This window comes from Hesperophylax consimilis, chromosome 29, assembly GCF_061612785.1.
Source record: "Hesperophylax consimilis isolate HC1 chromosome 29, BYU_Hcon_1.0, whole genome shotgun sequence".
In the NCBI taxonomy this organism is placed as follows: domain Eukaryota; kingdom Metazoa; phylum Arthropoda; class Insecta; order Trichoptera; family Limnephilidae; genus Hesperophylax; species Hesperophylax consimilis.
Genome location: NC_142864.1, coordinates 12,076,127 through 12,090,788, shown reverse-complemented (window position 1 = coordinate 12,090,788; position 14,662 = coordinate 12,076,127). Strand labels below are relative to the sequence as shown.

The following is a 14,662-nucleotide window of genomic DNA, read 5'->3' as shown; positions in this document are numbered from 1 at the left end:
AAAATATATACTATTATAATATGAAAAGGAAACAAAAGTAATAGATGGGAGAATCGCGTGTATAATAATAATGTGCGACACTGCTTGACAGTCCGATAAAGTTTTACATAGTACCTATGATGACTGATAATATATAATGCACTGATATCAGCTTCTACCTATCGAGTACTAGTAGTTTTTAATCTGAAGTACATAAACATTATGATGGTATGGTATTATTCGACAATTTTTGTTTTATGCATCTTTTATATGATAATAGACAATCAGCGTGATCGATGTTGGAATATTCATTGCCTAATCTGTGCAAGCGATGTATTATTGAATTTTGTTCTGCGTTAGTTCCAGTATTGTTGCAATAATAAGGTGACTTGAGTCTAGTTTGTCTACAAGGAACATGGTAGTTTATCAACGAAGTTAATTCAGGGGAGTCAAACCGGTGATTGATTATTTTAAATAAAAAAATTAGATCATTAAGTATTCTTCTATGTTTTAACGATAAGAGATGCATTAATTGTAATAATGAATCGTAATCAATGTCGTCAGAGGGAATTCCTAATTTGAAGTTAATTGTTCTGAGAAATTTATGTTGGATTCTTTCAATGGAGTTTGCATAGTTTTTGTAGGAAGGGTTCCATATAGACGAATTATATTCTAATTGACTTCTGACTAGAGTTGTATAAAGTAATTTTAATGTATGGATATTTTTGAAATCTTTAGATATTCTAGTAATGAAGCCCAACATTTTCATTGCTTTACTAGTAATGACATTTATGTGATTATTAAATGATAATTTACTATCAAAGATTATACCGAGGTCCCTAATTTCAGGTACAGATAATAAAATGTGGTTGTTCAGTGTATAACTATATTTGAGGGGGTTTTTTATTCTGAAAAAACTCATAATTTGACATTTTTTAATATTGAGTGTAAGTTTGTTAATGGAACACCACTCTGCAAATTTTTTGAAATTGGATTGTAGGGACAAACAGTCATTGATATTTTTAATGATTTTAAATATTTTCATATCATCAGCAAATAATAATATGTGAACATCAAAGAAAATAGAAGTGACATCGTTTATAAACAGTATAAATAATATTGGTCCTAAGTGTGAACCCTGAGGCACACCGCTACTGGCTTCGAATTCGTAAGACAAGTGTTCTTTGATACATACAGTCAGTATACGTTTTGATAAGTAATCCTTAATCCAGTGTAATAGTTTACCACTTATTCCAAGTTTTGACAATTTATTTATAAGGATTTTATGACAAACCTTGTCGAACGCTTTACTAAAATCCGTATAAATTGAGTCAACTTGTTGCCTGTTAGCGAGAGCACATGAGATAAAGTTTTCGTATAGTGTAAGATTAGTTAGAGTAGATCGGCCAGAGACAAAACCGTGTTGAAAAGAAGAAATATTAAATTTTACACAAGAACATATTTTATGAAGAATTAACTTTTCAAAAACTTTCGGTATCGACGATTGTATGCATATCGGTCTGTAATTTTCAACAAGAGACTTGTCTCCGCTTTTAAATATTGGAGTAAGAAAGCTGTTTTTCCATATTTGCGGGAACTTACCCGATGAAAGTGATTGTTTAAAGAGTAGGTATAGTGGGTAAGAGACGCTACCTGCACAGTTTTTAAGGAATATGGGGGGAATTTTATCTGGTCCTGAGCAACATTTAGGTTCCAGTAGTTTAATACAAGCCGCTATGTCTTTAATTTCAATATTAATCTGGGATAATTCAAAATTTATATCTGACTCGAAGTTTGGAATTGGTTCGTTAGGTATATCTGCTTCATACACATCTTTAAAAAAATCTGCAAATAAATTGACAATTTCATTAATTTTACAGGAAGTTTTCTGTTTATGGTGCATAGTTTCAGGTATTCCATGATTATTGTTATTTAGTGATTTATAATACTTAAAAAAATGTTTTACATTATTTCCAATTGAAAGTTCAACATTATTAATATAATTCTTGTAACAAATGTTCGATAGTTTATTGCAATTTTTTCGTAGCATGCTGAAATTTGAATAATCAGAAATGTTTTTAGTATCTTTGTAAATTTTATGTGCTATCTTCTTTTCAATTACTAGGTTAATGAGGTCCTTGTTGAACCAGCTAGGGAAATTAGAGGATGATTTAAAGCTGATTGGGACAAAAGTTTCAATGGCTTTATACAAGTGGTCATAAAAGGCTTTAATATTTCCATCGAGGTCACCTCCCTCTAGTATAGACCAGTCAACGTTATATAGATAATCACGTATTGTGGCATAATTGGCTTTATTAAAGTTTGGATACTGGGTCTTAGTTTCAAGTTGGTATTTCATAGGGCTACATAATATAACAATGTCTAAAGGTGGGTGATGGGAGTCGGGTGCAAGAATCAAATCCAGTGACTCATCAACCTTAGTGGCCGTGTCAGTACAAAAAACAAGATCTAGTAATCTGTTATTGACATTTTTTACATTGTTTAATTGATTAAGGTTAAGGAAATCACATAAATTGACAATTTCTTTTTCTGTTTCGGATAAGGTTGAGTTTTGAGAATCAGTAGAATTATCGCAGGTGCCCCAGTGGATTTTGGGTAAATTGTAATCGCCGATGATAGTGATTTTACTATTTGGAAATTTGTACGACAATTGCTCTATATCCTCAAAATGACTTTTGTATACACTTACATCCGACGATGGCGGAATGTAAACACTGCCAATGATATTTTTTTGGTTTTTACCGTTTAATAAGATGTAAACTTGTTCCACATTACAGTTTTTGGTTTTCAGAAGTTTTGAGCAATGCACCTTGTTGACGGCTATCAATAAATTCATCGTCTCCCAAGCTCTTACGGCCACGTTTAAATTCAGCTGCCCAAAATTTCACTGTGGTAAATGATGGTGCAGAGTCCCCATACACATAGTCCAACTCATCTTTGATTTGCGTAAGCGTATTGCCTTTCAAAAACAAAAATTTAATAACAGCTCGATACTCAATTTTTTCCATTTTACAACTACATTCACTAGCTTTTATTGACGAGTACCGCCATCTTTGCGCTGAGGTCGGAAACTTTTCAGACCACCCTCGTATATATATATATGTAATAATATTGACCTTAATCCAGGAAAGGTGTCTAAAACCTCTTCATATTCATTCAAACTTTTAAACAAAGTCAATAGGTATCTATTATTAAAAAAATCAGATGTTTATCCGAGACACTATCTATGTTACAAACCAATTTAATTAGAAGCATAGTAATCATTTAAAAGAGGTAGCTGCCAAAAATATGGGAAAAATTATTTGCAAGATGCTATTGTTAATTCTGATTTTTTTAATATGTGTTTAATAAATAGGTCCTAATGGTCGAGTGGTTTAAGACGCCTGTCCCGGTAAGACAAGAGATTCTAGGTTCGATTCCTAGTTGTGACCGTTATCTTTTTATTTTTCTGTGTCTTGTTCTATTTCATGTTTCATTTGGATTTATTAGTAATATATATGTAGGTACATTCATTGGATTTAAAATAAAGTAAACGGTTTACATTTCTGGAATTAGCGTGGCCGAATTCAAAACCGAACACCCGGATATCTTTATCACTTCATTGGTTAATTGAATTAAGAGTATAATGAAATTTTGCACTTAATTCATCGTTATAAATTTATTTAAGTTATTCTTCACACCACTTTCACTGTTCTGTTTTGATAAAATTTTGATGCCACAAATATTGTTGACATTGCACTTTCCATGAAGTTATCTTATGTTAGATTGAAGATCATAGATTTTTCTACTATATCTTTCACAAATATTTTTATGCAAGCAGTTGTTAGGAAAACTATATTTTCAACTGTGTAATGTCAAAGACCGTTAAGTCCACATGTTAGGAAAACTATATTTTCAACGGTATAATATCAAAGACTGTTAAGTCCACATGTTAGGAAAACTACAGGGTTTTCCAATAAGAGGTGTTATTTTGAATAGCCCACTAATTCGGTAGATGTTACTTTTGAAGCTGTCATTTTTTGACATTTGACAAGTAGAAACTACGCCATTAATAAAAATGGAACAATACACGCTTCAACAACGCATTGAAATTATTAAAATTCACTTGAGTGAATCAAATACAAATCATCTTGAGTGATGAGGCCCATTTCCACCTCGGTGGCTTCGTCAACAAGCAAAATTGTCGCACCTGGGGCTCGGAAAACCCAAGAGTTATTGTTGAAAAGCCTCTCTATCCTCAATGTGTGACTGTTTGGTGCGGTTTATGGTCCGGCGGAGTAATTGGACCTTACTTTTTCGAAAATGAGGCTGGAGCAACAGTTACGGTGAATGGATTGCGCTATCGAGAGATGATTAATGATTTTTTATGGCCGGAATTGGATGGTATTGATCTGGATAGCGTTTACTTTCAATAAGACGGCGCTACGTGCCACACAAGCAACGAAACCATTGATCTTTTACGATTTGAATATCAAAATAACACCTCTTATTGGAAAACCCTGTATGTTTTCAACTGTATAATATCAAAGACTGTTAAGTTTACATATTATGTATTTCGTTACACCATATTTGCATAGTTACATACATTTTTTATTAATATTTCTTCTCACCATTGCTAAAATATAAATGTGGCATGGACTATTTCTGCCTTATCAAAAACTACTTATGTCCGTGCCTGTTGTGTATTTAGTCCATCGGCACCTATCTCTGTATGCGGATGTTGCATATATGATCCATGAAGTTTCTCGCACGTAAATTGTGTCAAAACATGCCGTGTATTGGAATAGATTACGTTGAAAAGGCCAGCGTTGTAAACATTATATTTTACATATAATATTATCTTCTTGCTATTTATTTATTTATTTTTGGGAAATCGACAGTTTATATTTAATCAGTTTGTACAGAAGTATTATATAGTAAAATAAAACCAATTATGGATTTCCTCCTTGTGACTTTAACTGAGACAGTATAATATGGAATAAGTTATTTAAATTTGTGAGCAAGGAATATGAATTAAAAAATTTATACAAAACAAAAGATTATATAAAACGAAAAATTTACAAAACAATACATTTATAGCCATGGAGAGAGGTTGTAGATATAAATTAAATCATAATAGAGACATAAACATTGTTCACAAACCCTCAGAGAAATATTCTTTTATGGGCCTCTTGTATTTGGTAAGTTCGCAACTGAAAATATCAACCTTGGATAAAACGCTATTGTAATTATTGCATAGTCTGTTCAGGCAAGAATTCTGCTTAGAGTTTGTTTTGCTTTGATCAACCCTGAACAGGACATAAGAGCGTGTTGAACGCGCAGGTACATTGAATGGAATCTTGTTTAGCAACTCTGGGCATTGAATATTATTGTTAACTACTTTATATAGGAATAGTGCATCCTTATGATGCCTACGTTACACTCGGTGAATCAATTATGAGAAATATAATGTTTACAATGTACATGTGAGAAACTTCATGGATAGAGATAACTGCCGATGGATGAAATACACGACAGGCACGGACGTAAGTAGTTTTTAATAAGGCTGAAATAGTCTACTGTCAATATAGATTAAATGTAATAAAATTGCTTGAACTTTACAATCTTTGATATTATACTCACGATTTGATGATTGTTGTCTGTGTGCTAAAGTAAAAAAAACCTTACCCCATCCTAGAATAAACAATAAATTTTACAATAGTGGCAGGTGATCTGAAATGCTCGAATCAGCCGTCGATACTAGTGAACTGGAAGTCACGCTAGCCATCAATCTTTGTTTATTCCTATTAGCGATGATTCACTCATGAACGAGCCGCACTATTGAGCTAGCCTTTTTGTACGACTCGCGGTAAACTGTAGCGCAGCTCAATTGAACGGTTAATCTTTTTTATCAGGAGATACTTAAGAAAAATGGCGCCATTGAAACTATCTAGAATCTTATTAATTGTTATTACTCAGAGACGTTAATGGCGCGTGACAGTCCCACTTCTGGACTTAGACATATATACCTACACCTACAAAACTACCTAGCATCTAATTTTTCTCATAGTACGACGCGGCGTACCGGTACCATGAGTCGTACAATCATTCATAAGGTTACACTAGGAGAGCCATATCGAGGGAGCCATATCAGGCGAGTTGTATCGGGTGAGCACAGTATTCTCATTGCTCATGCGCTCTGAGGTCACGGCTTCCGTTCAATTGAGACGAGCTGTACGAAAATATTGAGCTGGTACTGTGGCTCCTGCTCTTAATAAAATGAGTCATGACTAATGGCGAAATCTTTTGCAGTGACAAATGGTTTTTTACAAAAGTTTATTAATAATAGTAATTAAAATGCCTCAATGTTGTATTGTGCCTTTATTTTCCTCGAGAATTTCTGGACATAGGTTTTCAAGTGATGATAAATTGAGAAAAAATTTCCTTCTGCCTTAAAAATAGATAAATATAAACTGATGAAAAATTCTCATTTTCGCAATAAACATTTTGTTCTATTTGATGCTTATGGAATCTGTTTTAAACAAAGATATTAGAAGAACGAGATGTGCTATGAGCAGTTCATACTGTGTGGAATTGTTTTGCCCAGTGTCGCCGGTTTTGTTCACCAATACTACTGCACACCTTCGCTTACGCTAAGGTATCCGCACTAATACATAGAACAAATTTCTGTGCGTACACATCCCGATAGTATTCAAAGTACCCTAATTAGGTAGTACTCCGCCTACGGTCCGGCGGCCAACATAGCATATCTCGTTCTTCTAATATCTTTGGTTTTAAACGTAAGAACAGTTTAATTTGAGCAAAACGATATAGTAATAGCAATATAAATATAAATAAGATCGAGTACTACACCACTTTTGAAACTTGAGTAACCTCGCTTTTCAACTTTCTGTCTCACAGAAAATAGTCTGAAAATTGTTATTTCTGTTGTACGCCCCCAATAAATTAAACAGCTAAAGTTATTACTCATCTTATTCTCTTAAAAATATGTTTAGATACAAACGTCAATAGGAAAACAATCTGAAATACGTTGAGATAAATAAGTAAGTTTTCCTTTTTCCGAATTACTTTTGAATTTCTATCACTTAATTCATGTTATAACTGCTTGATACTCCAACTACCGTGTTTAGCAAATATAAAAAAATATTTATGCCTTTAAGTCCTTAAGACAATATCTTTTAAACCATATCACAGCTGTCCTGTCATGCAAAGGACCACCGACCACACTAGCGCCATCTGCTTCGAGTTTTTTAGATTACCTGCTATTCCAGGATCCATCACCACGAAAATAGTCAGTCTCAGTTTAAAAAATAGAACATTATCATTTAACTGTTGTAATGTACTAGATTTATCTTTCCCCAACCACAAACATTCAGTAAACTTCATGATATTTCCAGAATTCTTCAGTATCGCGATCCGCTTTCCCCTGTGGCACCTGCCCCCAAGACCGCCAAATTGAACAAGCCGAACAAGGGTCTCCTGAACAAGATGCCTCGCTACATCGAGAAGTCCGGGTGTCTCAGTCAGTCTGGGACCCTCCGGCTGAACTCCGCCTCGGGGTATCTGTACATGAACGCCAAGAACCCCGAGTTTCACATCGAGGAAGAGGACTTTAGGGAACTTGTGAGGAAGAGAAGACTCGAACTGATGAATAGCAGCAAGAATGCCTTTAATTATGACACTTTTAGGTAATATTTCTATTTTATTTTTATGTAACATAGCCATAAAACGTCCAATGAGTGCCATTTTTTTTGTTTTTCTGATATTTTAATGGTCCCCGTTAAATGGCGATTCAAATTGTATCAGCTGACAAGAATATCAATGTGACAGTTCTGCTTTTCTCCTGATCACAGTTCGTTCAGATCTAGTAAACTGTTGCATATAACTGCAGACTGTGTTCATACTACAATTCATCAATAACACAAGTGCCCTTTACCTTTTAGCGTGCAAATAATATTCTGTTTTCCGTTTTTGAAGTGCTTTATTTTGACAATTTTTATTAGTTTTACTGCGATTACTATAATTTGTTTAATATATTTCCAGATACAGCCACAGGTCGAGTATGGACCTAGACGGAAGATGTACAAGCATCCAACTCTTCGGCAGTCGAAGAAGTTCCTTCTACTCCATCGACGGCCGATCGGAAAACGAAAAACGAAGCCACGACCCCCTCATGGACGACTCTTCGAAAGACGACAAATCCAACAGCTACTCCAAACGGAAGATCATGCGAAACGTTGATAGAAACATACGAGAAAACAAAGAGTTACAGAGACGAAGAGGTGAGAATTACTTCTACGACGAAACGGATTTCCGGCTTGGTGAAGATGCCTTCTTAGACCCGTCGACAGTCTTTTCGAAACGAAAGAAAAACAAGAAGAAAAACAACAACGATGACGTCTGCGTGTACAAAGGAAATAAGAAAACCGCCGATTATTCGTGGAACGCGGCCGCGACAAACACTAGAGTGAAAAACGAACGCTCCAATTTCAAAAATAATTGTGATCAAGTGTCCAACGATGACAGTTGCGGATATTACCTCACAAACGACGACGAGAACGAATTCTGTTTTATAAACGATACGCTGACATTTGCGCAGCCTCCGCACCGCGCAAGCGTGTAGCACGGGCAGCGTGCGCAACTTTAAGCGATGAAATTTTGTCTGTTTCAATGCGCAAAGGTGATGATCGTGATGTTTAAATTTACGGACGATTAATTAATTAACAAAGTGATTTTAAAATATATTCCTGAACGTATTTTTGCTTACTTTTGAAGTTTTAAAAGAAGTTTTTTGTGCGATTCTTCGATGTGCATTTGTATGAGTTGATTTTGGTTTAGTTTGATATGGATTACTTTAAGAAACTCTTAGTCATTCTGATGTGCCATTTTAAAAGAAATTTATCATTTTAAAATCATCAGTGTCAAATTCAACAGTAAAACATTTAGGTGTTTATTTGACAGTGATATATATCGTCAAACAATCACAGAGTTAAGTATCGCTCGTTTAGATTGCTGCATTCAAATTTCCACTATTTCAAATAATATTTGTACATACCCCTGTTGTCTAGAGTGGACATTGGATTCAGTAACTGATGATATTCAAGCATTCTCTTGAAACATTTCTGCTTTTTTTATGTGATACCAAACTAATTTCCAAACTGTCTGGAGCCAACGGAACTATGTCATCTCCATTTAGAATGATGTGAGGTTGAATAAAGTGATGGATGAGATAGATAAAGGAAATAGGAAGATTGTGAAGTATCTTGTTATTCAGTTCTAGTCACTAAACATATGAACGATGTGCAAATGTAATTTGTTTGTGTGAATTCTTTGAATTCTACTCATATAATATGTGATGTAAAATAGTTCATTATTGCCCACATAAAGAAAATAGTTAATTATTGCCCACTTAAAGAAATTTTATCATCCTACCTGCCATATTAGAAAATAATTAATTTAATCAATTACCTATCAAATCCTTCTATTGATTATATTACAAAGTAACTAAATGAACAAATATAGCTAAATGTACAGTGATTGCCCACAATAATGACATTGGTTGCCAACTTCAACGATTCAATAAAAATCTTCATTAAAACAACCTGAAGATGGATCACACTTATTTCTTTTGTTTTTGACTAAGCGAAGTGAAGTACTTTTTTACTCGACCACTTTGCATTTTGTCTGTCTGTAAATTTTTTGTGTGCTCCGTTTCCGGTCAATCCTGTCGAGATGGTAGCCGTGTTTGATGCCACCTTTTTACTCCGCCAGAGTGCATGAGTGTAGCGACTGTTACTAGTCAATAATAATTGATTAAACAGATTATACCCACAAATCAACACGATTGGCCATATGGTGACACGGCTATCTGCCGGTATGGTGATATTTTTCGATTCACGTTGAACTAATAGAGACATCTGTTGGTGAAACATTTGCATACATTAGTGAGAAAAGAACAATCAAACTGAGAGTGGGCAATCTCTATTTGCGGGCAATTACATAACCCTACTCACATTAAATTATTTGCCCGTTTCTGCTTTTTAACCTATAAACCTTGAGTTCAGTGCTCGGGAGCTTACTGCTCTGCTACGGAGGTTGTGAATTTGTTTAATTATGTAGATTCTCTCAACCTTCTCATTCCCCTCCCTCATTCATTTCGCCTCCCAACATTCCCCAAATCGGGGCTGCTACAATCTCACTACCTACAAACTGATTGGATTTTAACTATCGCTTAAAAAATGTAATGAACCTTGTCTACAATATTCTAAAATATTTCTTGACCCGGTTTGAAAATCAAATGGATCCAGTTAATTTTTTCTCGGAATTTCCATTACATTTTACTTTGGGGATCTGGTTCAAAGATACTTAACTGGATAAAGAAACGATACATACAACACTTTGCAAAAGTTGCACAGGTTTTTTTTTAGAAACTGAAGATCGCCAGAAGTATGGAATGAAAAGAGATTTTTTTTAAACAAATGAAGATCGCCAGAAGTATGGAATGAAAAGAGATTTTCTTAAAAACAAATGAAGAAGTATGGAATGAAAGAGATTTTTTTTAAACAAATGAAGATCGCCAGAAGTATGGAATGAAAAGAGATTTTTTTAAAAACAAATGAAGATCGCCAGTAGAATGGAATTCACACCGTAATATAACCTAGTGCAGTGAGAGACGCAGGGAACACAAGTGAAAGTCAAATGATTTAAATTTCAACAATTTTTTGAAATTATCGACTATTTAAATTTTTATTTAACATGCAATATGTGTTTAATTGAAACTTCATGTATCATAAACGCAACATCATCACTCGCAGATGAGTAATTTTTAATGCAAATGCACATCGTAAAATGGCGCTTGTCAATTGTTAATTATTCAAATAGACCTTTCAAATTTTTTCAAAACGTAAATTACATATTATCCTATAATAGTGTGAATAGACGTAAAATGATATATAAATATATATATTATTATTATTGTACGCTTTTCGAATTTGGTGGTTGGACCAATTATAAAAAAAAATATAAAATTAAAAAAAACATTTCAAATTCAAGTGATTCATAAAGGAGTTGAAATAAGATAGCCACTGAAGAGATATGCCGATAGAAGTGTGATTTGGACCTGTCTGTGTCCGAAGTGAGCTCAATTATATCAAAATTCTTTCTTGAACATGTGATCAATTTCATTGGTCATCTTATGCTAACTGGCGACATCAGTTTTAAAACGGCATATTTCACACTTTTAGAGGTTAACTGTTCACTGACGACAGCAGAGTGTATATTTCTAGTTTTACCTGACCAATCTTGAGTAATAGGTTAATTTAGTGAAACCCGTTAGTTTTTTCCCTTTTTGTGAGCACTGTAAATAATTATCTGTCTGAGCAAATATTATTTTAGCCAATTTTTTTTTAAATAGAGGTATTTTTTATTATGCTTTAGTGATGCAAAGATTTTGTAGGTTATGCTAAATGCGATTATAATAATATATTTGATTATTAACCCTTTCAATGCCAATTATCATTTCTGTTTATCCAACAATCTCCATGATTTCCATTCCGACACAATATTCCCGACACGGTTAATATTTGTATACGGTTAGCAGCTGTACATGGTTACCATTTTTACATGGTTAGCAGTTGTACATGGTTACCATTTATACACAGTTAGCAGTTGTACATGGTTACCATTTATACACAGTTAGCAGTTGTACATGGTTACCATTTATACACAGTTAGCAGTTGTACATGGTTACCATTTATACATAGTTAGCAGTTGTACATGGTTACCATTTATACACAGTTAGCAGTTGTACATGGTTACCATTTATACACAGTTAGCAGTTGTACATGGTTACCATTTATACACAGTTAGCAGTTGTACATGGTTACCATTTATACACAGTTAGCAGTTGTACATGGTTAACATTATTACACCGTTAACATTTGTACAGGTTAATGTTTGTCACATGAGAACAAGTCGCTTCCACGACTACATGTTCAACAGCTCGGCTGCGGAATGATTTACCGACCACTATGTTTCCTTTCTTCAGGATCCAGGTACACTTGTTCCTTTCCTAAAACGACCCTCCATCCAGCATCCACGAAGATAACACGAGCCCTGTTGGAGCTAATAATAAATTATGTATGCGTACATTAATACTTCATGTAGAGTTTTTGCAAAATTAAAAAAAAAAAATCATTCTTGTAAAATCTCGGATCATTGCATCACTAATAAATAATTTCACAACCAAGATTCATAATAATTTTAATCTGACAGTATTTCAAATTTAAAACTCAAAAGTTGAAGTACAAAATTAAGGTTTGAGAATCTTTGCTAAGCTTTAAAATTAATTATATTGAATTAGCAAATTATTTGCAAAAAGACAACGTGATATTATTTTTAATATAATAAGTTATTTGACATTTTGTATGTTTTTATGATCTCCATTATTTTGTGATATTTAATTTTTAAACACTTAAGACTGACATTTTAAATCTGATGTCAAAATATTACTGCAAAAAAATTTTTGTGGCCATTTAAATGATATTCTGTGCCAATCATTTCTTTATTCTGAATTATTAAAAATGTCATGCCAAACAAAAACAAAACATACATATGATTCAAATCTTCCATTTTTTAATTGATATATAAATTTACTTGTCGATTTGAATGAATTTTTTCGATATGGGTCAATATTTCAAAATTAACAAAAAAAAATATGTATGAATACCGCACAAGAGTCCCAACTGCTCCCCAATGTCCGGAGCGAACCCAACCCTAATCGGGGTGTGTTTTGTGGCTGAAGGAAGTGGAAAGAGGAAGGTTGGGAAGCTCCAGGCCATTCCGATCTAGTCACTAAACATGGCTAAAGTCATTTCAAGCAACATTTTGATTCTAAATGGTATTCTTTCACCGGGGCGATACTAAAAGTATCTTCGACAAAAAACTTTTTCTTTTTTTAATTTTAAAATTTGTTTTTAATTTTTTTTACAATTGTTGAAAAGAATGTGATCCTACTGGGGTACCCCGTTCTAAGGTCATTTTTAGAACAGGTTATTATAAAGTTATTTTGAAAAATCGATCCTTAGTCATTTGATTTGAGTTAATCCAAACATTAAGTAAATAGACTTATCAATTTTACAAAATTACTTAAAATTAAGTATTTATATTTCTTTCCAAAAAGAATTTTTCTAGTTTATTAAAAATAAAAATAAAAACAGTTATACAAAAGTGTAGTTTTTTCATAAATTTTAGAGTTTTTAATATTCCACATATTTGATTATAAAAATATTTTAGTAAAATTATAAAATATTATATTATGAGATTTGGTCAGAAAAATTATTGAGTTCTATAAGTAGAATTTTATTTGATTTATTTCTTACTTATATATCTATCCTGTAATATTATATTTTTATCTTTCACAGAAACACAATTTGAATTATTCACAATCCCACATCTTTTATCAACACTCTAATGATAACTTTTTTTTCCAATTTTTGATTTGTTGAAAATTTTCATATTTTATTTTTTATTACCGCATAAGAGTTCAAACTGGCCGGGCCAGTGGAACTGCGGCATCCCCAACTTGTTGTCATGTTGTGAACCTAAATGTGATGGGGAGGGGAAGGAGATAGGAAAGAAGATGGTTGGGAAGTACCCCACTTTTCAGATCTAGTAACTAAGCATGACTAAAGCCTTTTAACCAACGTTATATTTGGATCTACAATTTTAACAGACGGTTTGCAATCTTTAGAACATAAGAGTGGGAATGTTATGAGGGTTCTACCGTTATTTCTATGGGAGGTGCTCTGAAAAGCTAGCGTGTTACACCTTTCTGGCAGTGACACACAGACGGGAGACACGCCATACGCGTACTAATAGTCTTAAAAAATATCCGTTCTTGTGTTCAACAGCTTGGCTGTGGAATGAATTGTCGGCTTGTATCTTTCCTCCCTCTTACAATGTAAATCTCTTCAAGACTCAGATTAACTCTTTCCTCTCCTTAAAAATTCCTCCCAGAAGCACAGGGTAATTAATAAAGGAAGCAAATATGAAAAAATTTCATAGTTACTACAAATTTTTTGTTACATTTAATTAAGGCTCATTTTCCACAGGTATACGCAAGCATTCATTACTCATGTTACGACCTCACGTCGCAAGCAACTTGTTGCGCACAGTCTGTACAAGTCACTACCGAAATCATGAGACTCACGTCGCCACAAATCATTGTTGAATTCTCGAAACTTCAAAACTAGAATGTTAGAATAATCATAAACTCACTCACAACTAAACAATTGCTGTAGTTTTCTTATTTATATCATGTCATTCTTTGTTGACTCCTTTGTGCCTAGCATTGACCTAAAGCACAAGCATTTTTACAAAATGTCTGACACAATGCCGTGCTTAATGTCTCGACGACATGAGTGGGAATAACCTCACCCAGCTGGCCACAAGAGACTGGTATAGCCGGAGTACCCAAGATATTCGAATCGTTGAGTATCGGATACTTGCGTATCCCTGTATAAGAAGTGCCAACACTGCCGAGGTAAACAAAAACACACTGTCTTCCTTGAGAGTCTCCGAGAAGTCACTGTGGTTAGTTACTGCATCAGAATACTACCCAGATCACAATTTGTTTCTCCACACACCATCAAAGTTACTACAT

At 33.8% G+C, this 14,662-nt stretch overlaps 1 protein-coding gene across 1 annotated transcript in view; it reads left to right on the top strand.

The window, feature by feature from the left end:
• Positions 1-11,630, top strand: part of LOC149409884 (potassium channel subfamily K member 3-like) — a 35,058-nt gene extending 23,428 nt beyond the window's left edge. The window contains exons 8-9 of the mRNA XM_089649358.1: positions 7,398-7,688; positions 8,044-11,630. Of these exons, the coding sequence (XP_089505484.1) occupies positions 7,398-7,688; positions 8,044-8,623 (871 nt within the window). The 3' untranslated portion in view covers positions 8,624-11,630. The remainder of the gene's footprint in view (positions 1-7,397; positions 7,689-8,043) is intronic.
• Positions 11,631-14,662: the final 3,032 nt, after the last annotated feature.